The sequence below is a fragment of the Coloeus monedula genome (assembly GCF_965178545.1).
Source record: "Coloeus monedula genome assembly, chromosome: 7".
NCBI classification, from domain to species: domain Eukaryota; kingdom Metazoa; phylum Chordata; class Aves; order Passeriformes; family Corvidae; genus Coloeus; species Coloeus monedula.
In genome coordinates this window covers 18,727,039-18,751,585 of record NC_138787.1, presented here as the reverse complement: position 1 = coordinate 18,751,585, position 24,547 = coordinate 18,727,039, and the positions used below count along the sequence as shown (strand labels likewise).

At 37.6% G+C, this 24,547-nt stretch overlaps 1 protein-coding gene across 2 annotated transcripts in view; it reads right to left on the bottom strand.

Moving 5' to 3' along the window:
- CHN1 (chimerin 1) overlaps positions 1-24,547 on the bottom strand; it is a 96,829-nt gene that overhangs the window by 55,657 nt on the left and 16,625 nt on the right. Inside the window, exons 3-6 of one of the 2 annotated variants that reach the window (XM_082284614.1) lie at positions 19,196-19,234; positions 15,842-15,897; positions 8,432-8,463; positions 7,434-7,547 (exon numbers count right to left, since the gene is read on the bottom strand). In XM_082284614.1, coding sequence (XP_082140740.1) covers positions 7,434-7,547; positions 8,432-8,463; positions 15,842-15,897; positions 19,196-19,234 — 241 coding nt within the window. Of the gene's footprint in view, positions 1-4,720; positions 4,772-7,433; positions 7,548-8,431; positions 8,464-15,841; positions 15,898-19,195; positions 19,235-24,547 lie in introns of those variants that run through there. The other variant, XM_082284615.1, reaches the window with a different exon arrangement.

The window sequence follows — 24,547 nt, the reverse complement described above, 5'->3', positions numbered from 1 at the left end:
TGTATCAAGGAAACCTGAGTGGAAGACATCAAGTGAAAAACCAAAGAAATGTTCTCATTGTAAAATAGCTTTGCAAATCCAGAAAGGGTTCTTGGAGAGCAGAGTGGAACAACATTGTTTGAGTTGTTGTTCCTGTTTGTTTGGGGTTTTATTAAATGTATATGGCAGGTTGTTGTTCAAGGTCTCAAGAAAACCAAAATTTACTTAGACTAAAAAAAACTACAGTAGGATTTCTGTTCCAGAGAGATTTTGTCAAATCTGATTTGCCTTAAGCCACTGCTAATGCAAATCTTACAATGCAGGTTTACTTAACTTACTTAAAGGTATTACAGGATTTGCTATTCACTTAACTTGTTTTCTCAACATATTCTACCTTTAATCTTCCAGTACTCACTCATCACTTTTTTGCAAACAGTGAGAGATTCATCAATATACTCATCCTGCTCTCTAAATGGTTTTTCCTCAAAGCTACATTCCTTAACAATAAACAAGCATAATAACACAAAATGAAATGGTTCCTGCATACATAACATGCATTATTAGAATTCTTGGGGGTACTAACAGTTCATCAATGAAGATTAATAGCTTTTTTACTATTATATTCTGTTTTTCTAGAATAAAATTTCTTCTTTCATGCAAGTGCAGCAATAAATGGGGCAGATGTCAATTTATTACTGAGACTGTTAGAGTTCATCTACTCATCTCAAGATACAAAATAAAAAAAAATTAGCTTGATTCTCTTTCTAGCACCTATCAAATCAGGAGGAACCATACTCAACTCAGCTGAGCTTCACCAAGTATAAAGGAGGGAGAAGGAAAAGGAAAACTGGGCCAGATAACACTTACTTCTGTCAGTTGTTTTGGTGTTTGAATAATTAATAAATATTTTGATGAAAACAATAATGACATTAAACAACAATGTAAGGCTACTGTGTGTTATCTTGGAAACATGTCTATAAAGCATCCACAGTATCTACAGCTGATGAAGTACAGGAATAAAGGTGTTTCTCCAAATAAAAAAATTCCTAAATAAGTATTTCAAAAATTACAAAAGAAGAGGCCAATCAAAAGGACTAACTTGAAGATAGATTTCTAACTAGCATTTTCTAAAAGCAGTAGAGAAAAAGAGGGATTCCAATAGAACTTGCAGAAGACAGAAAAGATATGTATGCTTTTGACAGGAGAGGAAAGCACTATGTACTTGCATACACAATTTAATTATCAACTGATTGCATTACAATTTGATTTTTTCAATTATTATTTCAACTCCGACACTGCTTAGAAACTTTCAACCAGGCAGACATTATGCACCATAAAAACAGCAAAGTCCAACACATTCCTGCTCAGGAGCTGTGACAAGGGGTAGTCTGAGAGATGGGATGCAACTTTCAGTCTGTTTGGGCCATTTTTAAGATATCCTAGACTTTTGCACTGAACAAGCATGTGAGACAATAGAGAAGAGAAAACATCTTCTCTAACTGAGAAATGAGGCCTTCAGAACTTAATGGCATAAAGCCAAATCATATATGAAACCAAGAAGTGAGCCCAGACCTTCTGAGCTCCACCATGGTGCCTCACCACAAGTGCAGTGCCTCTGCTGTTCACCAGATCACAGCAGACCTTTGTGGCACAGCAGGAACTACAGCCAGGGTGAAGGACATGGCATAAAATGAGCATGAGCTGTGTACACTGAGCACAGGCATCTCTTGGACAAGTTCTCCCAAAAAAGTTCACAACACGTTGAAGCAGAGTATTCCTCTGAGAAGTGCTGAACTTAACACGAGCAGGAGAAAGACTGCAGCAAGCTGAATTGCCAAAGATAAATTAGACACTAGCCAAAAGAAAACAGAGCTGACAACAACAACAGATGGGAAGAGGAGGGAAGGAGAACAGGAACACAGCAAGAAGACGTGAACCATAAGGAAAAAAGCATTCTAGTCTGTGGGAGGACCTAGGTAGCCAGTTAATTACTCATTAAGGTTAGTAGCTACTTATTATTATACTAAATACTTAAGTGAAGCCATCTCAGTAGTGCCCAGGTGCACTCACATAAGGCAGGTGACAAGCTGGATACTTAAGCTGTTCACTGGTAGCTGAACCTTTCATGTTATTGACAAACTAAGAGAGTAAATTATTTAGTGTGAAATTTTATGCAGGGAAAGAAACTTTTTACATGGGAGATCATTTAAATAGAGGGCCAATTGTTTTACTTGAGAGCAGAAAAGCAAGCTCCAGATTTTATCGCCACCTTTTCCTCTGGTTTTCTTCATTTAGCAACCAAGGAATATTGTATGAATATTTTAGAAAGGTTTTTAGAAACTGAATTCAGCCTTTGCTACTGCCAATCACTGCATTTGCAAATCAGGTAAAAAAAATACACAGAAAGATATGCAAAGTTTAGTCTTTAAAATGGTATTTATAATTTTTTCCTACCAACTAGCACGATGTCAGGATACTGTTACCATGGTAAAGTGAAGAGATGCAGTTAGCTACCGCTTTGCTGGGCTCCTTCTGACTACTTATAGATCAGCTATAGATGTAGGATAAACTATGATCAGATTTTGATGCATTCGTAATTCAAAAAACATAATTCAGCTATTATCATGTAGAAAGTAGTTTCAAACAATTCTTCTTTCACCAATTGCTCTCCCTTGTCCCAGTATGTACAATGAGGCTTTTCAGCAGAATGCAGATCAACAGTTTTAATCTCTGAATTCAAGAAGCCTTTTGCAGATGTTGAATTCTACACATGTAAGTGATCCCACAGCAACCAACACATGTTCTGGAACGGCACCACACGTGTGTCCCAAAAGAGCCCACTGAAAATAAACAGCATCCAGCTACCAAAGCAGTCGTCCTCTGAAATTTAAAAGGTTCATTTGCAGCATTATGCTCTAATAGCCTAACAATTAGGTCTTCTTTTAAAATGCCAGTGGCTAGTTTCTTAACAAAATTTCATAATTTAGGGATAGAGAATATATGTATGAATTTGCACAATACATGTAATTTGTTGACTAAAATAAAGATTACTAATTTTTGACATTTATTTGACCTGAAGAATTCTTTCCTGGTGCTACATAATCTTCAATGTGTCCAAAACCCAAAACATAAAGAAAACATGACTCATAATCATGGCTCACATTATTACCTTTTTTTTCTAAAAAATCACGCTGCAGAACCTATTTCAATTCATTCTCAGTATCACAACAATAGAATTTGCAGGAAGGGAAACCATGGTAACCAATTAAATGTGCTACAGCAGCTATCTACTCAAAAGAACATGCAGTACCATCACACTTCAACGCCTACCACTAGTACAATCTCTACCCATTTCCTCTTTATCCTCATCCTAATTATTAAACAAGCTCTCCACCACAAAAGGCTACATTGCAAACCATGTCTTACTGTTACTGTCATTTGCTATAGGTCTTAACATTAAGCAGTGTACTACTTACTCTTTTGCCAATCTAAAAGCAGATCTAATAGCTCCAGAAGTGAGTTAGGAACGTTCATTGTTTTAATCTGTTTGGACCATTGAATCCACATTACAATGTATTTTAAATATTTTTATTCTAACAGAGACTTGCTGATATGTATGGATACACCTATATATCTATGATAGTTTTCTCCCTTTAGCAATTTTTTTTAAACCTCAAGATTGCAAAACATTTTCAGTGGCATTCTCTGATTAATTAATTAGTAAAGATTGGTGAATGCATCCATAATTAAGTACAGGCATTATATATAGTAGGGTGCTGATTTGCTGCTCTCAGTTGTGTTTATGCTTCATTATCCTTTATATGGTATCTGAGCTGACACAATTTTACAGGCCTTCTTAGGCTCTAAACATCAATTTTCTTTGAAGGACTGCTCTGAATATTTAGTTAAACTTACACACTTAAAACAACATTTAAATTATCATTTTCTTTTTCTTTAAGAACATACTTCTACCTCTGTTACAAATTCTGAGAAATTTATTTTCTGAAAAAGCCTTACCATCTTTTGTTTCAAATTTAGATTTAAAAGGTAGTCTGCCTTTAAAAAAGTCCTGATGCAAATTAATTGCACAATAATGGATGAAAGTAGGCAAAAATAGCTCATCATAAGACGAGCAAAATGCAGCTTGTTATGTAAGTGGAAAGCAGATTTTACAGTAAGTCAACAGCAACTTTAAAAACGGAAAAGTTTTTTTGGATAAGACTCACTTTCCCCATCTTACTAAGAAAAAATATTAAAAATCTTCACTTTGAACTCAACTATTTCACAGTATTGCACAAAGAACAGTTGACCACCTTGCTTAAGCTTGCAAAAAATATTATTTTTCCTGTCCTATATTTGGTCATTTAAGTGGTGCTAGGCTATGTCTGTCGCTATTGCAGCTCAGGAACAAGATCTTTAAATCTACTAAAGCTAGTTCCATAAAAGTACCACAGCCTAATGCTTCATAGTGGTCAAAAACTCATTTAGAAAGGTTTGGGGAACAAAGAACTAAAACGTGGCACAGTTCATCTTGAACAGGATGTGCAGTCCTGGCTGGTATGAATACTGAGATTTTGGACATCAGCTACAATAGCTGGTGGACTCAAATGTAACACTGAAAGTGTTCCATGATGATTTGAGGAAATGTCTGGCTTGGGTCCTCAGGACAAATCACAAAAAGCTTGTTCTTCTCCATTGCAGAAAAGATGACTGGAAACATTTCATTACAGAGACATCATACCTTGCCACAGGAAGGGATATGATCCTGTTTCACTAAACTGCTCTTCACGACTGGATGCACTGGGTTTTTCAGGATTCCCAGGCACGCTGACACAAACACAGGAAGAAGACATCTGCCAGAGCTGGACGTGCTGGGCCGTCTGTCTCACTGAATTGCCTGCCTCCCCAGCAGAACCATCGGCAGCTACAAGCCAGGAAACAAACCTGTCTCAGTCTCAACATCAGCTGCTCTACCCAGAGCTACCACAAGACTTTTATGTCTCGATGAACTGGGATTTCATGATGCAATCGCACTTCATAGGCAGTTTCCAATTTGCCCTAATCAGAATGGACCGGCCGTCAAAGACTGACACATCAGGCAACAAACAGTGAGAGAGAGATTGAGTAGAACACAGAAATACAGAGGGAACCAAGTATTTATGCCAAGAGTTGATGGTACCTTCAAGAATCTAAATTTTACTCATTTTTTTCCATTTTTTTTACCAAAATGTGCCTGAAAACCAATCAGAAAACAAGGATATTTCATTTTATGTTTGGTCACTATTGTTATTACAGAATTAGGGCACCTGTAGAGAATTGCTGCGTTAACTTAATAAAATTCTTTGAAATCTGTTCTGTGTCTGTTTTTCTATGTAACAGCTGACCAAGTTTCCTTTCCTCCCACAGTTTCCAAGGGGTAAAACAAAGGTAAAGAAGGAAAAGCAAAAATCATACCGAAGTGATCCTAAAGTTAGCATGACTGCTTAAGGGAGAGAGGGGCACTTAAACCTAGTATGAAAATATCAAATTGGTTCATACAGCTAGAAGAGAAAGGGTGAAATTAGAGACCCTGAACTCAATTGAAGCCTTCTGTTGAACTTGGAAAAGTTTTGCTCATACATACCATCCTACTGACAAGCTCCATTTTTGGCCGTGGAAATTACATTCTTAAATTCCTGCTGGGATTATCTAAACTGCAGACAGGGCTATCTTTGCCATCTGGCAGTGTAGTGACCCAAACACAAGTGATGCTCTCGAAAACTGATAAAATTACATAAACTTATCATGGCAATCACAGCAAACTTCTCACAGTCAGGATGCACAGAGAGACTGCAGAAAGGACCTAGTCTTTAAAGAGAGGCTACAATTTCAGAAACACAGTCAGTGGGCATTTTGGCTAATGGTTGTATTCTGCATCTATAATTCCAGGAAAAGGAAAAATAGAAACTGAGCAAAACTCTCCCTCCAGTCAATGGAAATGCAGACTCCTGCTACACTTCCTAGTAGTGATTAAGAAGAAATCCTAGTGGTAAAATTCCAATGTGTGAAAGACACAGCACTGCAGTTCACAGAGTTCCACCTAAGGTATGAGAGTAAACACCCTCATCCATACACTTTGAAGGCCAACAGTGAGACAACAGAGCATTATCTGCTGTGGGCAGGAAAGCAGCCACCTAGACCCACTGCCTTTGATACATGAATTATTCAGCACTTCATAATGAAATGGCTGCAAGATGCTGCAGTTTCAGATTCTGATGTATTTTCCCAAATGCTGAATTTCATCAAAATAAATCAACGATAACAACTTTGCTATCATTTGAAACCTTTTCCCAAGCTGATTACGAACAACTATCCATTATTCTTTCTATTTGGGATAAAATTGCTTTTATTGCTTTCAAAGGGGTTACAGCATCATCTTAGTCTATAGGCCCTGTGCCTTCTGCTCCATTAGAAGCAAGGGCCAGGAGCTCTGCCTTCAAGCCAGGTGTTACAACTGATTTCTTTTTAGCTTTAAAAGAATATTGCAAGAGCAGATGATGAAACTGAGTATTATTTTAACAAGAAATGCCGAATTTATACTGTTAATGCAAATCAGTGTAAATGTCAACACTGTTTCTCTTTGAAATCTTATTACTACAGAAACAAATATCTCATTAAAATATACTCTTTTTTCCCCTGAAAAACTAATTCATCATTTTTATTCCAAGACATTATTATTTTAATGATAATCTTATTTTACCCATATAAAACTTTCAGTAACTGCATCTTCTCCTTCAATGTTTTTCTGTCCCACTTAGATTTAAAACATTGCTAATGATCACTATCTCTCATCTGGGTACTTAGGTGTACAGCACTGGCCAAAATAACCTCCAATACTTTAAAAGCAATTAAGCTATTTAAAACTTACAACTATTTTTTATTTGACTTTTTTATTTATAGCTGATCCACTTGTCAGAACTTTGCAAAATGAAGAAGTAGATCTGCAAACGTTGGTAGCTAACAAGTATTCAGGTGAAAAAGGCCTCCTGATTTGTTGCCATCCCATGGAGAGACAAGAGAGAACTAAGTGTTCTTCAGCAACAGCTACCTAGCCAGTACCCACACGGCAGACTAGTCAGGGGAACTCATGAGATGTCTTTTATTTCTTGATCACCTGCTCTCCCAACATCTGCATGGGGTCACATCTGTAACACAGTGGCAGAAGGGCAAAATGAAGCACCACCAGCAAAACCACAATTGCTGTTACCCTGCTGGGGCAAACAATAAGGAGTGTTAGCACCTCAAGAAGGGACAAAGAAGGTTAAAGATACCAAATTTGTAACTAGGGTGAAAAAGTACAATGATTAAAAAAAAAAATGAAAACAATCACAAGAGATTTTATGACCTGAGGTCAGCAACACAGTAAAATCTTCTGAATATTTTATAAATTTTAAAGTGAAGTATTAATTACTGACCTTAATGCCAAAGTGTAGGTTCCAGGTTGCCTTTGGCTTTCACGAATGAGATAGCTTCCCTCTGCAACACTTAATAATTGGTCAGCTTCCTCCCTTGAGATCATCCCATGGAACCTAAGGAACAAAAATTTTTTTGAAACACATGCCTCTTCTCTTTTAAATCACCTTTTGGTCTTCTTTAAAAAGCACCAACAAGAGTAATTAAAAAAGAAGCAAACATAAAAATGACTGATTTGCAGGAATCTACAGTTTAAATTAATCTCCCTTTCTGCTTGTATTTGAAGTCACTTTAAATGGTTTAGAAAGGCTTCTAGGAAAGAATATCTATGAAACAAGTATATTGTTTTTAAATCTGCATCTGTCAATTTAATATGTAGAAATAAATCTGTTTTCTCCTGCCAGCTTCACATGTTTTGTGCTAGTGGCATGCAATCAAACATTTTGAAGCATTCAAGGATATTTTATGCAATCCCTGAGATTTTAGCAAGTTGCCATAATCTCAGTAATTGCTGATGTAATAACCCAGCAACACTACACATCTTCTACCAAAATAAACATAAATAAGATATACTTTGTTTCTCCACTTTAGATCTAACCATCTTTACATTAGCAACCTGAAAGAGAAGACACATGTAGACTGAACATACCAATATATGTTTGGGATCCAAATATCTTTTTTCCCTAAACAGAACACCTTTTTTGCAAAGCCAGCTGGAGAGGGAGGTAAAAAACCCCAATCATTTCAAAGTACAGAAACATATGTATGTTTTTCTCACTTAAAGTAGCACTCAGTGATATCCATATCCATCAGAAATTGCAGCTGTAATTTTAGGCAGGCAAAAGTGATGGCACTGTAATAATGATCTGATGGTAAGACACACTGCTGTAAAACACACAGAAGAAACAAAGGGCACAGAGTAAACACTTGCCACCTTTTCTGTAACTATTATCAACCAATATGTCAGGATAAACCACTTTCAGAGATGTTTGCTACTTACTCTCTTCCATAATATTTGGGTCTGTTCTCTACCTAGAAGAAACAACAGAAATTGTAATGTTTCATAACAAGCGAAGCTATACAGTAAGTGGACTGTTTGCAATATAGTATCAAAAATAGAAAGGGATATAATCTGAAAGTGCAGGCAAAAATCATCTACTGCAGAACTTCTCCTGTGATTAGAACATAAGGAAACCAAAGGGAGACCTTCACAAAATGTCGCACTTGTGAATGGTTTAAAACGGAGTGAGAAAGGATGAGCCACTTGGTCCATGTCATCCTCAGGACTGCATATACAAACTGATGGCATTCAATATTGCTCCTACAAGGTGCCAAAAAGGGGAAATGAGTTTGAATTTCATGCATGTAAGTGCACCACGCTGTTGAGTGCACTAGTACAGTGAAACCTCTACAAAACTCTTAAATGTATAGGTTACCTTCCATCACAGAGCTGTTGGTGCCACTGCTGAAATAAAGGCACTACTATACAGCCCCTCAGAGAGAGGGCAAATCATCAGGTGCCTAAGTCTTGTACTTCTCGACTTCATTAAACTGTGTGCTCTGCAATATCACCTAAAAGACTTCAAAAGCAGGTGTGCATGTGTTATGTAGTGTAACTCCACCTTGTCTGTGCTCTAGAGACCTTACAGTGTAAATGCAAACAACATGCGGGGTGCCAGAGTACAATTTGCCTGATAATTATTTTAGATTAAGGAATGCGTCTGCATTTGTCCAGGAAGTCTAGAGCCAAGTGAGGAACAGCAGACCTCACAGAAATCAGCTAATAATCTAAACCACCAGATTATCCTTTCTTGCTAAATTTAAAAGAGGAAACCCTTTGGGGAGTAAAAGTCTACAGTTATACAACCTGAACTACAAAAGTATAAAACAATCCAGGTATGCTGAAACACAGAATGCCACTTTAGTTTCTTTTTTCCATGTTTTCAACAAAAAGCCTATTAATATTAGCACATCTTTCCAGTTATTTCAGTGGAGTATAAAGATTTCAGATGTCCAAAACAACAAAAAACAACATGCATCCTGATGTACAGTCTAATAACAATTCTTCCGCATTCCCAGCAAATAGAAAGCTATTGTAATAGTTCATCACTTTGGAAAAAACATTCCATCACTGGAAAGATTTATCATGTTCTAAAAGATTTCCTTTTCCTTTATAACAGAAAACAAGAGTTGACTGGTGTGATAGCTGTTTTCAAGGGGCCTGAAGAGACTGGATCATTTCAAGAAAGAAAAAAGGTCTTAGATACTTTTTGTTAAATGTAGGCTATTTCTTCAATAAGAAGATATCAACATAAACAGAGAAAAAAATGAAAGCATTTTACTGCTGTTGTTACAGAAACTTGAAACAATTCTTAACTAAAACCCTTATGCCAAAATACTAGTTTTAGGGCAGTTGTTAAAAGAAGAATCCTTGAATAAGATTTTGTTCTCTGTCTAGTGAGATTTTATATTTATCTCAGTGAATTTATAAGACAGAACTGGAAAATTTCTATGAGCAAAACATTCCTTTTCGGAAACGGATTAGTAACTTGACAGGGCATCTTCAGAGTACTTGCAAATCCTAAGACAATTTATGATATGCTCTGTGTGCAAACATTCGAAAATGTGAATGGGAAGATGACTGGAACAAAGCATCTGAAAAAACCTCCACAGGACTTTCAGGCATTTTTAACTGGGCTTGCAGTTCATTTGGTGGATGATCAGTTAAAGAGGAAAATAACCACTTCTGTTAACACTCTGTCTCTACTGATCAGTTTTACCAACTTGCAAAAACTTCAGTATAAATGTCAATATGCAACACTTTTTGCTTGCATAAGACTCAGTGCAGCTGGAACCTCAATTCACTGAATTTTACTGCCTGTTAGTGTTTTTTTCATAAGTTTTTACATTTATGATAATATTAGGGGGTTTTCACATCTATAATAACATATGTTAAGACTTTAAGAAAATTCCATCAGAACTCAGCAGGGGCCTTCTAATTCACTCAGAATAACTGGGCTACATACCCAGTGCAGTTTGTGTGTACTCAGAAAACCACACAGACTGCCCATAAGCCAAATTTACCATGTAAGACAGTAAACACTGTTCTCAAGCTTTCTATAAAGCTTCTGACAGGTGTTGTTACACCAACTGTACCCCTTGCAACTTAGACACAGTGTTTGTTCTTACTTTAGGCATCCTTAACTGCACCAGAACCAGAAGCAACATGCAGCTTTCTTGGTCTTTTGTGTTTGCTTGGACTTCAAAAAGTTTCTGCCAGACTGTATGCTACAAAATTAATTCTACAAATTACAATCGCAGGCACCCGTGTATCTTCCCTTTGCACATGAGCACTGAAAGCCAAAACAGTTTAGCTCAGAAGCTTCATTAGTCTACTTTCACAGTCCGTCATCCTTAAGTTAAGGAGACAAAACCAAAACATCTGGACTGGAACTAAACCCACCTAAGAAAGGAAATACATTTTAAAATAAGATGATAGCAAGAAATCGGTCCTATTAGCTAAAGCTGATAGCTGAAAATACAGTGTGTAATTATCCTCTGCAGAGTTTCTTTCTGATTTGGCAATATTTTTGGACCAAAGCATTGCTGAGTGTAAGGGCAGCCTTAGCTGCTTCTTTTTCTCTGTATCCAGGAAAGATCAGCTGAATGCTGCCTTTTGACTTCTCGGGATTTTTATTTATGGGAAAAATTTCCTATTGCTGTTTGCTTGGCAAGGGTTTAAAAATTGCTTCTACCTAGGAAAAACAAAGGGGGAAAAAAAGCATGAGATATTTGCTTTCAATGTGTTTATTTGTATATCACTAATGTAGAGGCCATGGGAAAAAATTAAGGTCTCCCTATGATACCTGCAAGAAACACAAAGGTCAACAAGATATCTACCATTGCTTAATTTCCCCTTTTTTTTTGAAACGGAGGTGTGAAGGCAATGAAACCAAATTTATGAACAGGCAAATCAGGCAGACTTGGCAAGTACCTTACAGTAGACATGCATTTGGAAAGGAGCTTACCTACCATGAAATTTGGAAAGTCATCCTGATTGACTATCATGCTGATAAAGCCACCTTACAAACAGCTCTAAGAAGGCTGTGCATTATATATGCCCATCTATTCCGTGTTTCTTTACCACTTTCACAATACTACACAGAGATGCTGGTTAACAGGCTTGTTAACTATTAGCACTGAATTAGGATGAAGCCTCCTAAAAGGACAGAAAAGGCCAGTGATTTTAATTATCTCCACAATATGTATCCTTTCGTATAGTTATTTAAAATTTTTCGTGGAATGCTTTCATTCATTAATGCATTTCATTCATATAGCAGTCAAGGCTGTCCTAAATATGCCTGTACACGCACACATGTATGTAAGATTAGAAGCACAACAAATATGAATTTCATGGAGGAAATACAGTATTAATGGGACAAACAACATTATAATTTGCAGGCAAGCCTCATGCAGAAGTCAAATAACCTTAGAATGTTATGGAATCATCAACTTTAACCTCATGGAGTATTAACAGACTTGAATCTGCTACACCTTCACAATAAAAAATCCCAAATGAATGCAATGCTCTTTTTACTTCAGCGTCTCTCCACTGATCTGTGTGTTGCTCTGATATGAAACTGGTGTAGCAGAGCAGAAACTTGAATTCTTTGTATTTGAGAAGCATTTCATGTTAAGTAGGTCATTCTGTTGAATACACCTCTCAGTATCAGCACTTGTACAATGTGTGCCTTTGCACGTGAAATAAAGGGCTGGGGGTTTTTTATGATGTGATTTCCAATTATTCTTTAACAAGAGCTTTTCCCCCTAATCATCACTCTTGCTTTTGTCAACAGGTGGATTACAAAAAGGTAAGAAGAGCAATTTATGTGCTAATACCTCACCAAACTACATATTGTTCATTCTTACTGACCTCTTTGATGTTCTCAGGACCAAAATTCTCTTCCTAGTATTTATGAATTTGTTTATACGGCTGAATAATTCAACCACTTAGGAAAAGATTCTGCTCCCCATTGACTCATGCATGGCTGCTAATAGAAACCCAGCTGAGAAAGAACAGATCACAAAGCTCAACACAAGCAGGAGAGGCTGAGACCAGAGAGAAAGGTTAAACAAGTTACTGCTTGCTGAATATATTTTCACTTCAAATCAGCTCAGCTGCATAAATTGCTCAACACTTATAATGAAAAACTGTTATCTGCATTATAAAGAATTAATGCAGAAGTACGAAAATGCACACTGATAATGTATTCTTTCAATTTTACCTTTATTACTTAAAAATAAGCTTCCAATAACTATTTTTTTATAAAAAAATAAACTAATTCTTCAATGATAAAATGTGTATTTAATAAGCTCTGTTCTGCAGCTAAATACCTGACTAATTCTTTCATAGTTTTGTGTTACTTACTTCAATTCTCACTAGCTTCTATATCTGCAGCTCTTATTTCTCAGTTTCTACAACAATGTTCATGGTACAGACACCAGTTTACTCAGCAGAGTTCAAGAAGCTATTTTAAAATAACACAGAATGTATCATTTTTCTGTTCACTCTGACACAGGGATAGTTTTACACTTACTTAAAGTTTGTCATATGTCATAACCTTGTTTTGGAATAAATTCATAGAAATATGACATTAGAGACACCACTGTGTTGCATTTCTTTCCCCAGTCATGACAGGACTTAGCAGAGTGTTTTGACTGTTTGTGGTACTTATGCAAATCCCCCTTGACTGTAACAGGCTAGAGGACACCACTCACTCATAGCAAATTTTCCTTCATAAACCAGTCCAACTTTTCAATTACTATCTCTATTACAGCTAATAAAACTTTCCAATTAACAGAATTTAAATTCAGTGAAAATGAGGATGGCAAAGTTGTAGTAGTCACTGTGATTCATATTTGAAGAAGCTTTACGCAGATGTTTTTATACTTGGCTGGCAAGTTTCTTGTTCTGTTCTAAAAAGAGGACAATTTGTATCTGATCAATAGCTGAACAATTTCCATCACTCCAAAGGCAGGAAAAATTTTTAATTTTCAGATACTGAATACACATTTATGTCTCTGCTTATTTGACTGGATTAGCTAATAGTATTCTAAGAAATACTATGAAGAAGAACTTAGTATGAAATCTGCTAGTGAGGTCTTAACCACTAGGGCAAAAGATCCCCAAGCCCTTCTCTGCAGTCAAACTAGCCTGAGATATAATGCCAACATTTCTTACTGAATATCCCAGACTACTTGATCAGTTTACAATATCTCCCTGACTACAGAGTACATATACTTTGTGCAGCCAAATAATTACAAAATAATTACAATTGTCATGTTAAGCGTTGTATGATTTCCTTAACTGTGCTGGTACTTTCTATTATGGGTTTGTTTGGGTTTTTTCCATTTCTTTGTTGGTTTTGGTTTTTTTCCTTTTAAAGAAATCAAAATATATACAAAAAATGAAGGTTCTAATTCTGTGGGAATTAAAACATTCACAGATGAGGTTCTCATAGCATCTAACTGAAGAAACAGAAAAATTTTCACCCCTCACCACAAGTCAGGCTACTTTATGAGCATTACACTTTCAGTCTGTCACTACAGGAGTAAACAAGAGCAGGACTCAGAGATAAGGCTCAGAAAAGAAAAGGCTACAGTGATTGTACGTGCATAATGTCAGCACCTCAAGAAACAGGGTCAGAATGCTACCAAAAATCCCTTCAATGTTTTACAGTATGCCTGTGTACCTATAACCACACACATACTACCACTTCTTCCACCAGTGAAATACTTCTGAGGAGAGGAAGGAAAAAGCAACTTTGCAACAGCACTTTACAACAATAAGGACAATCCATTGGAGGCAAGGAATAAAATACTTTATCCTATCCAGGTGAGCACTCTGAATCATAAACCTGTATTGTAATACTAAGCTTTTACAAGACTTCAGATACTTTGTATATTAATGTAATGAAAATATGTACCATAGGGAACACCCAAAATAGAACAGAACCTTCTTAATAATGTTGCAATGGGAATAAAAAACTGGAAAAACTTCAATTTTTTCACAGCTTGGATCTTATCTTCTGTAGCTGTCTTTCCTTCAAATGTCCATCTGACCTTATTTGATGTACCTAAGGTACCTGCACAACAATTTCAACCAGAAAACCTCTTCTTGGATGCTCATTAACAGTAGAAATCCTTGTCAAAACAAAAAATTTTGCTATCATTCTTGCAAAATTCATGTATTGTTCTTTCCTGTAGCTATATCTTGCTTAAGTGCAGTAAGTTACAGCTATACCTTTTTTCGAAACAACAAATTAACAGAGGAAAATGAGTGCATCCATTAAACACAGTACTTCATTTCTGTTAAATTTCTACATTTTATTTTGAAAATTGCCAGACTATTTCATAGAATTATACTTGGACTTTTGAAAAAATGACAGAAAATTGCCTGCTTAATTCTATCAAGAATTCCTCCTTGTGATCTAAACTATAAGCTATTAATGTTCCCTCCAGACAGTGCTACATCCCTCTGTACTTAACACTACATTGAAGCAAATAACATATCTCAAAGATTCATTTTCTTTCTCTTGGCACATGACAAAAATACTCAAGTTTTATTGCAGCAATGTAATAACTTCCAGTTATTCAGTAAGAGCTGTGTTTTGTAATACTGCCTAACATTTCAGCATTTTTGAAATTGAAATTAATGTTTCCCAGGTTCTTCACTGAAGCTGCAAGATGGATGTAGTTATGACTAAATCTTGCTGGCACTAATGTTTGGTGTCAGTTAAACCCTCCAACACCACAACCCTGGAGAGGTGCTGCTCTGCTGAATGGCAGCTCAGGGCACAGTAGCAATGTGAGGTCTACCTCGACAGCTTATCCCATGAGCAGGTGCTTCCGTATCACTGTCTATTGAGGGGATCCCATTGTTACCACTTCAGTCCGTAAAATCTGTGGCTCTGCATAGCTCAGCTCCTGCTATTAATGAGTCTGAAGTACTGTGACTCAAATAACAGCACCAGGGGAGGTTTTAGTCTTCCCTCTGCTGATTTATTTTACACACCTAGCAGTGATGTCTGTACGAACAGGTGCATAGTTCCCCTGTACAGCTCTGCTCTTGCTTCTGTGAATTTCTGATGCAAAAAGGAGGAGAAAAGGTGTGTTTCCATGTATCTAGGAATCGAAAAGTAGTAAATGATTCTCAGTAAATGATGATACACATCAAAATCCTTTAAATTTCATTTTTAGAATAAATGGATTTCCGAGTATCAGTACCCCCAAGGCTACTCACTCTAATCACAGCACAAAGTGTCCCAAGGAGCCACTCTTTGGGCTGGACACAATTAAGTACAGACATGGAATTGCTGGACTATATAAAACTGAACTCTGTGATACCTACCTCACGAGTGCAGGTTATTCTTCTAGGATGGGGAGCTTCCTGTTGTAACTGATATACTGGGAGGAAGCAGAAGTTAAATTCTAATTAATACAGAATCACTGTGTAAGGTAAGCATTTAACATTAAACACTGCTGTTTATATAAAGGAGACATTCTGCAAAGTCTAATGCAAGGATACCAAGGATATAAAAATTGACTCACAAGTGGTCAGAAAAAAAGAATGTTGCAAGCCAAAACAGGATATTGATTTTCTTTACAATCAATTGATCAAGTAATATGGAATAACTAGGTGAGACCTGACAAGTTTCCAACAAACAGATTAGAAAAAGAATCATAATAAACACAAATTAAAGTTCATTATATGCCAAATCAGGCAGCTGTCAGACTTTCTTCAGCAAACAGATGGAGCCCGGTCCTACTATGCTGGGCACACATCCAGTCACCTTCAATATGTCAAGACTTTACAAGAATCACTCAGAACTGTGTGGTATCAAACCCTCTGCCTTTGCCACTGCTCAGTGAGGACCTTTCTGAAGAAAGAGAAAGATAGCCTTTGCATTTGCAGATCTAAAGATCTGCAAAACATAACGAGTTGAGTAGCAGCATAAACTAGCTAAGGCCCAAATTATGACATACGCTTACTTACATTTACATCTTCCCTCCTCCTTTTTCTCTATTTTTAAAATAAGCTCTATCAAGGCAGAACAGATTTTTGGAACCAGATGTAAATTTAATGCTACCAGTATGTGTGGACTTTTTAGTATAATACCAAAGGAATGACTTTCAACTTCCATCCCAACTGAATCTAGTTTGGCAAGCCACCTTCAAAATGAGGCTGTCAACACTAAGTTAGTATTTCAATAGTACATTATAACTGGCAAAATGGACATTTGGAATTGTAATCTTTCAAAATTAAATTATGCTTCAATCATTAGTACTAAAACCAAGGTCTAATAACATTTGCTATCACCTTCTTCAGATAATAAGACCACACATTAATTCAACTGATATGATTTGACTTCATTACAATTCTCATTTGATCCCAAGTCTTTTCCGCTGGCAAATGCTGTATTTATGTATCAAGCTACATGGGAATGGAGGAAATGGCAAGATGCCCAATGATCACAGAATCATAAGATAAACTGGAAAAAATACTCCCTTTGTTCCAAATAAAAAATCCTAATGGTTTTTCCTGTTGTTATTAAAATCAGTCATTTCCATACTGTACTGGTAATATGAAAATTATTTTTGCAAGTGATGAACAACACCACATTGGTATATAAAACTGCAAGTATCATTTTAAGCATAGCATGAGCATTTACACTGCCAGCACAGAGATTCCCTAGCTTCCATTGTAAAAGTTGTATTTGATGGCACTGGACCTCGTCCATATGGAACTCTGAGAACTGCAGCACCAAGTTCAAATGAAAAAAAAAATAAAATCAAAGAGCAAGTAAAGACTTTTCTGAATTTCAAAAAAGAGCAGTGGAGACCCACAATCAGCATGCTCCACAGAAACTGGCTGAAAACTGTTTCCCACCTTACTTCAAGCCAGGATGAAAAGATTTTCTGAAAGGAAATTCTTTTTCACCAATGGCAATACCTTTCTTCTGTTCTAGTAAGAAGCACAGCAAGCTGACTAGCTAAGTTACAAAACAGGACTTCTATCCCTCCTCCTCTAATTGATGTATGCAATTCAGACTGTTCAACACCAGTTTCCTTGCTGTAATTATTGCCAGGGAAGTCAAACAAGACATTCCTCTTCATCTGCCATGAGACAGAAATCTAATCAAACCTTGGGATTCAAAGCTTACTTCTGAACCACAGGAAAGTTCACCATGGCAGGCAGACCATGATGTTGTAGGAGAGTGGGTACACACAAATCATACTTGCAAACCATGTTGGAAAGTGGGTGCACATGCATTTGCACGTGCCCAGGCTTTCAGCTGCTGTCAAGCTGCCAATAAAGATCCGGTATTAGAGAGGTTGAACCTCCCTGTTATAGATTATGGCATGCAATAAACTGAACAAGGAAGCAGTGTTCCCTGAGTTCACAGAAGGTACAGAGCTGAAAAAATAATTGAATCTGCCCTCTTACACTTGCCTGTCTTTCTAACCATGGTTCTCACCAAGCCTTTAATTCCACATCTCTAATTGAAAAGTCTCCCACAGCAGGATGGAAACCTTTTGAAATAACTACATTTTCTCAAGTACTAAATCTCCTCAACCTTTAGAGAGCAAACATTTTCTTGATGTGAAATGTTGCTTGAGTAAAAATCCCTTTATCCAGCCTGAAGACACCAAGCTGAATATATACAGAGTAATGCAAATGTAAGTCTGACATCCCTAAACTGTTAAGTGTGTTATACACACAAACATTCTGTTTTCAAAATCTGCTTTTCACAGAAGACTCTTCTGTCTTGCTGTGGTTCCTCAAGTCTCAAAATGCCTCACATTTTGGCTTTTCTGTCTATAAAGAACTAGAACTTAAAGGTGAGGCACTGTGGGAAGTTACAATGCTCTTTTACATTTTTCTCATGCTGTCTTTCATGTCACTAAACCTCCATTAGCACAGCCAAACAACAGGTCATTCCTTTACACGGAATTCCTTTGCATTTAAAAATGGCTGTTTGCTTTTTTGTGGGTGTGGTTTATTTGGTTTGGTTTGGGTTTGTTTTTTGAAATGAAAACAGCAAGTTGTGAAGTTCCCAAGAGAGTGGCACTCTGATCCCAGGGCAAGGCACCTGGACTGCTGCCCTGCACACCTGACTAAGGCAGCCTGCAAGGCCAGCTCCCTCTGGGCTAGGGCACACACACCAAGACCTGCAGAGCACAGGCAGGTTAGTAGCAAACCAGGCCCTTCTAGTCAGGGCTTCAAAAAACCGGCTTGTGATTTGTCACACCACGCCAAACAAATGCTCTCATTTTAATACATCAGCAAATTCCTGAGGAAAGCAGTTTATTTTGAATTTTTTTAACCAGCTCAAGCTTAGCTGTAGTGATGCAAGGTACTAGATCACAGGAGCCCTAGGAGTTTGCAAGGATACAAAATTTAAGGCATGAATGGAGCTTATGTAAGCTCTGGTCTAGACAAACAAACTACTATAAGTGAGACCAACCAGGAGTGGGACAACTTATGTTAATAAGGGGCAGAGAATCTACTCCTCCAAATAATCTATGCTGACTTGTCCTGCGGGGTAGTTTGGCTGCACCTATCTCTAGACAGAAATGAACCCCTTTGAGGCTTCTTAAACTCACTTTCTGATGAAAAGAGAAATGAGCCTTTTAAAGAATCAAACTGAAACTTTTCCAGCTCTGATTTGGAAAAAAAACCCCAAAACGCTGAGATACTTACAGTAAGATTTCCAAACAGGTGGTCTGTATTCATCAGTATCTGAAAGAAAACAAAAAATCTTGATGTTTTGTTGGAAACTCTTCAACACAGAAATAACCGCAGAAGCACTTGCAGAATTATTAAGATAATATGGCACCTAGGTTCTAAACTTCCTTTTTACTATTAGAGTATAGAACAACTTGTTAAGATTTCCCCCTTTTTACTTAAACTAAAAATGTGAAAAGGTATTTTCTTTATCCAGCTAGAACTGAAACTATAGAAACACATTTGAAAAATAGCAAACATGCAGATCAGAAGCCAACATACTGTGAGGAGTAAGGAGAATATAATATTATTTTGCTATGTATATATCTATAAATTCCATTTTAAACCACACCAGAAAGATTTTTTCAATCTCAATTTAAATTCCAATAAATGAGTTTCCACGCAACTTATTCCTGCCATTAGGTTTTTCCTCTTCTGGATGGCAATTAACACTGCTAAAATAAAATCAGAGTATGCAAGGACTGCAAAATATTTTGGAAAAAAGGAGGTTGTTTTTTTTTTTTTAAACAGACTACAAGCTCTTTTTGGAAGTAATGAGTAAATATTAAAAGTACCAACATATTTCTAATCCCAAATTTTAATTCTCAAATCAATTTTTTAAGAAATAAAATCCCAACATCTTCTAAGTTCTGTCGCTCTTATGACTTGCTTTACAACTGATCTGACATTTTGAGCTCAGGGCTATGTTGCAAACTTTGACTCTGATCCACTGTTTTACTGCTCTGACTAGCTTCAGTTCTGATGCCACAAATCACCAAGGCTTTCTGCAAGATGCTGTGCTTATCTGCCTTGGAGCTGATGAGAGTTTTTCCATCCTCATCACACCACAGGGTCACAAGCTGAGCCACCCACATAGCCAGCATTGCTGTCTGAAGCCACTTCCGACTGCAGCGTTCCTGCCTGAGCTCTGTTTGCAATTGTCTGCTCACTGGAACTACCTGCTGCATCCAACAAAACACGAATTTCTAGCTTTTATTGTAAGGTTACATAAAGATCAAGCAATCTGGAAAACCGTTGCTTGAATTTTGGCCTGAGTGGCATCTCCACTTGAGAGTCCTTAAGGCCGCCAAAACTGAGCCTGAAGCTGGGAAAGGATTTTGCTTTGCTTCCCCTTAGAGTACACAATCTGTCTTCAGATACTTGCTGTAGTCCCTCTCTCACACATAGAATCATGTCAAAAATCTCTAAAATACAGCTTAGTGGAATGAGATATTTTCCAGTTTAATTGGCACAGACTTTGCCAGACCCTCCCAAAACACTCTCTGCCCTAACTGCACTGCAATTTTGTTCAATTTTTTACCCTGTATTTTAGCTGTACACATGAAGAGGGTGCAGTCCTTGCAGATCACCTCGGTGGCAGTGGGTTTTATAAATACAATTCATTATGATTTTATTATTAAGGCAGCACTCAGTTAAACTGCCATCCCCCTGAATATGATGGGGTTTGATCTTTGGAAGGTCCTGCAGATGCTCTACCACATCCTGCAGATCAGCAAGAACCCCTTGAATCTGCAGAGAGACCTTAAGCAGCTTGTGCTTCACTGTGGCAGTAAAAGCAAATCAGCAGCAACAGATGCAGCCAGGGTTATTCATTCCTGCTTTGATACCTTTAATTAAGGCAGTGCAAGTCGATTCATTCCAGAAGCATTGTAACATGATCCCTTAGCAATGCAATGTCACATGGAAAAGGGGCCAAAATTGTAAGTAAAAAGCATTACTTTAGTCCCAGAAGACAACTCTTCTACTACCTGAATTTGCTTTTGATATACTCTGGGTTCTGGCAATATATGCACTAGTTGAATTTACAAATAAATAATTTAAGTAAAGGACAAAACACACTGTATTTTTAAAATATGAGCTGACTGTTACGAAAATACAAACATCTTGGCAGTCTAATCTTGCTCACACTCAAGCCATGCAATTGTTACAACTAAGGGCAGTATGGTTATAAAGCTAAAAAGCGACAATATTTGTGCCAAACAAAATACCTCAAACCTTGTTAAAGTCAGGCAAGAACAGCAGTTACTTTCATACAACAAATATCTAACATTCAGAAATGGGAAGGAATGATTTATGTTATGCAGCTGTGCACAAAGATTTTGTTAGAAAAAAATCTGTCGGTGAGCTTTATTGCCTTTACAGTGTGAGAATACCCTCCAGCCATCCTACACGAGGTAATGAAAAAACGAAAGGTCATTTCTATTGTGATTTAAAAAAAAAGTTATCTAATATAAACCAGTGTAGTAGCAAGTACAAGCACAGTGAAACAGTGAAGCAGAGGGTCTGTAGTGTGTGTTTCTGAGCAAGAACGTTTCTATTACTAAAACTAACCTGCTACACTGGATGAAATAGAAAAAGCATAAACACCAACTCATCTGATACACAAAAAGTATTTGGAAATGCAGTATTAGGAAAAGGGTTTGATTTTCAGATAGTACAGGCTTCCACGTATGGCATCTCCAATTAGGCATCTGAAAAGCACTTACAGGCCTGATTAAAAAACCCACAGAAAATGTGGAATCCAAAATACATTTTCTCACTAATGCTGCAGCACTTCCTAATTAATGCAGTAAACTCTACACTGTCAGTTCTCAGATTTTTTCACAGTAACTCAGCTCTGCTAAATGTTTCCACGATAAAATCATTTTCTACAAGCTGTGCATCAGGTTCTATCTTAATGGTATTTTCTGGCCTAAGTGAGATGCAATTCAGCTTAAAGCTGCTCTTCTCCAAAGGCCTAGAGCACTACAGAAAACACAAATACATAAGCTGATGCTATCAGCTTTGTCCAGATGTGATCCTACCAGCATTGGTCAGATTTTTGTCAGTACAAAGGCACTCCCATCAGCAAGGACATTTTCGATCAGGGACACTGTCCATGTACATAAATTGCAATTTCAAACTGAGACCAGTTTCAAGCTGACAGATACTTTCACTCAGAATTAGCTGGGTTACATACACAGTGCAGATCGTATGTACTTAAAAACCACACAGATTTCCCACAAGCCAAATTTACCATGTTAAGACAGTAAACACTTTTCTTCAGCTTTCTAGAAAGCTTCTGACAAGTACTGTTATACCAACTTTACTCAGAGCAACTCAGACACAGTGTTTGTTCTTACTTTGGCAGTTTATACAAGCAATATTTAATGCTGTCAGTTCACATAGGTCGAATCGTGAGGATGATGTGATCCAAGTAGCTCATCCTTTCTCACTTTGTTTCAAGCCATTCAGAAGTGCAATGTTTCCTGAAGATCTACCTTTCCTTTCCTTATATTCTAAGCACAGGAGAAATTCGGGATACTCAGCACTTTCTTACCATCATCTTCTTTACTCACAAACACACTCCTCTCTTTTCCAGGACTTTGCCTTCCCCCAGCCTTAGCAATCTCCATCTGCATGCAAGACCTCTCCCCTCATCCTTAAGCTGTGCTTTGGTTTGCTTCCCAATGTTGTCCTGTTAGGACTCACCTATCCATCCCACTCTATCTGCTCAGCACCTCATTCTCAAGCCATCTTGTCTCATCTCATCTCTACTCAAAGGTTCCTTGCAATTTGCTTAAATGCAGAGAAAACAGACAGAAAGCCCAGAACAGGCAGCTTCTGGCAACAGCCAGAAATGTCACAGTGGGCAGGAGCATTGCTCTCTGGGTCCAGCAGGCCCTGCTTTGAGCACACCAATTCATGAAGGGGAGGGGAAAAAAAAAAAAGGAACCTATGCCTCCTGAGCATGAATCACCTGCAATTAAGAATTGAAAAGCACAGACTGACCATCAGAAATACTCATTTCCACAGAAATGGGCTTCTGCCAATAGACAATCATACAGCCATTTAGAAGTTCATATACAGACACAAACACTAGGAGAACATCTCAGATTTTCCATAAACACAAATGTGACTAATTGTGACATTACAATGTAGCATTTCCCTACATTATTTTGCTTCTTTCTTACCCACTCCTACTTTATACAATATATAAATCTGGACAACTGCAGTACTTTCAGAGTGTACACTTTAACTGCAGATATGAAAACTGTTACTATTGCCTCAAATTGTTTAGAGTGCTTGTCTTTGTGTATTCCTTTTAAAGAAAGAATAAAAATGTTTACCTCTGCTTGAAATGGCTGTTTCTCTCCCTGTGGAGATTAGCCAGCTCTAGGGTAGAAGAGCAGCACCAGCTTAACTCTGCATGGTAACCTCATAAAGCAACATGGGACTTACAGAGAGATTACCTGTAGAGAATTCAGTTTTAGTTTTCTTTTACTGGCCATCAGTACCTGCAGCTTGGTCATCTCTAACATCAGAGGTTAATGCTGTCTGGGAAGAAATAATCATCTATCTGCTGACACAGCAGCTCTTACGCCAACCTTTGATTTTATTTGCTAATATCTCTATTGAACAGAGGTGAGGCCTCAGGTGGTGAACTTTGTGGAAGAGGCCAGTTCTCAGCCATGTGGACCAAATACCAACATGATCAGGAGAAAAAAAGTCTGATTTCATGCTCTGAACTGATCTAGGGCCAAAGACTGGTGTAAGTCACAAACATGAAAAGATGCAAGAAAGTATAAACATTCTCCTTTAAGCTGCAGCCTAGGCACTTACCAAAAACCATGTGTCGTAAGATGCTAATCTTGCTTTGTTTGGCAGCAGCATGTGTCAAAAATTCACTCCTGGAGAGATTCACAACCAGCCCAGCAGATACGGCCAGTTGCTGACCCATACAACAGACTCCTTTTTGTGCCTGAAAAGCAACTTCTAGAAAATTCCTCTTCAGCCCCCAGATCTTCCTTATTAGCACCTTTTCTATGCTCAAAGGATGCACATTAAAAAATCACTTGACTTAGAGAAACAAAGCTGTAATTTATTTGCTGGTGAGATTCTCAAGCCACAAAAAACAGTGCAGTTGAACAGAAAATGTAATTTCTTCTCTGTCTTTCAGAGTACAAGTGCCAACAGCATTTCAGAAACTAAACTCAAGCCATCACAAAATGTTTTCAGCAGCAGCCAAGCAGGCCCTAGCAGTTAGGGCTTTTACACACTCCAACCAAAATAAAACTCAAACAGCACTGAGTTAATTGAAGGATGAATACAGCCACTGCCCTAGGCAGCAGCACTAAAACAGATGGGCTACAACTCCATGGTTTCAGGGTAAATATGAGAAGCTGATCCTTGGCTGCAGCAGCACTGGAAGTGTTTTGCAGAAGTCCCTGTGCAGCTGGCAGCAGGAGGGGAAGATGATGCCAGGTAGCTTCTGGAAAGGGGCAACAGGGTGGAGGGTGCAGAAAACACCAAACCATCCCTGTCTAT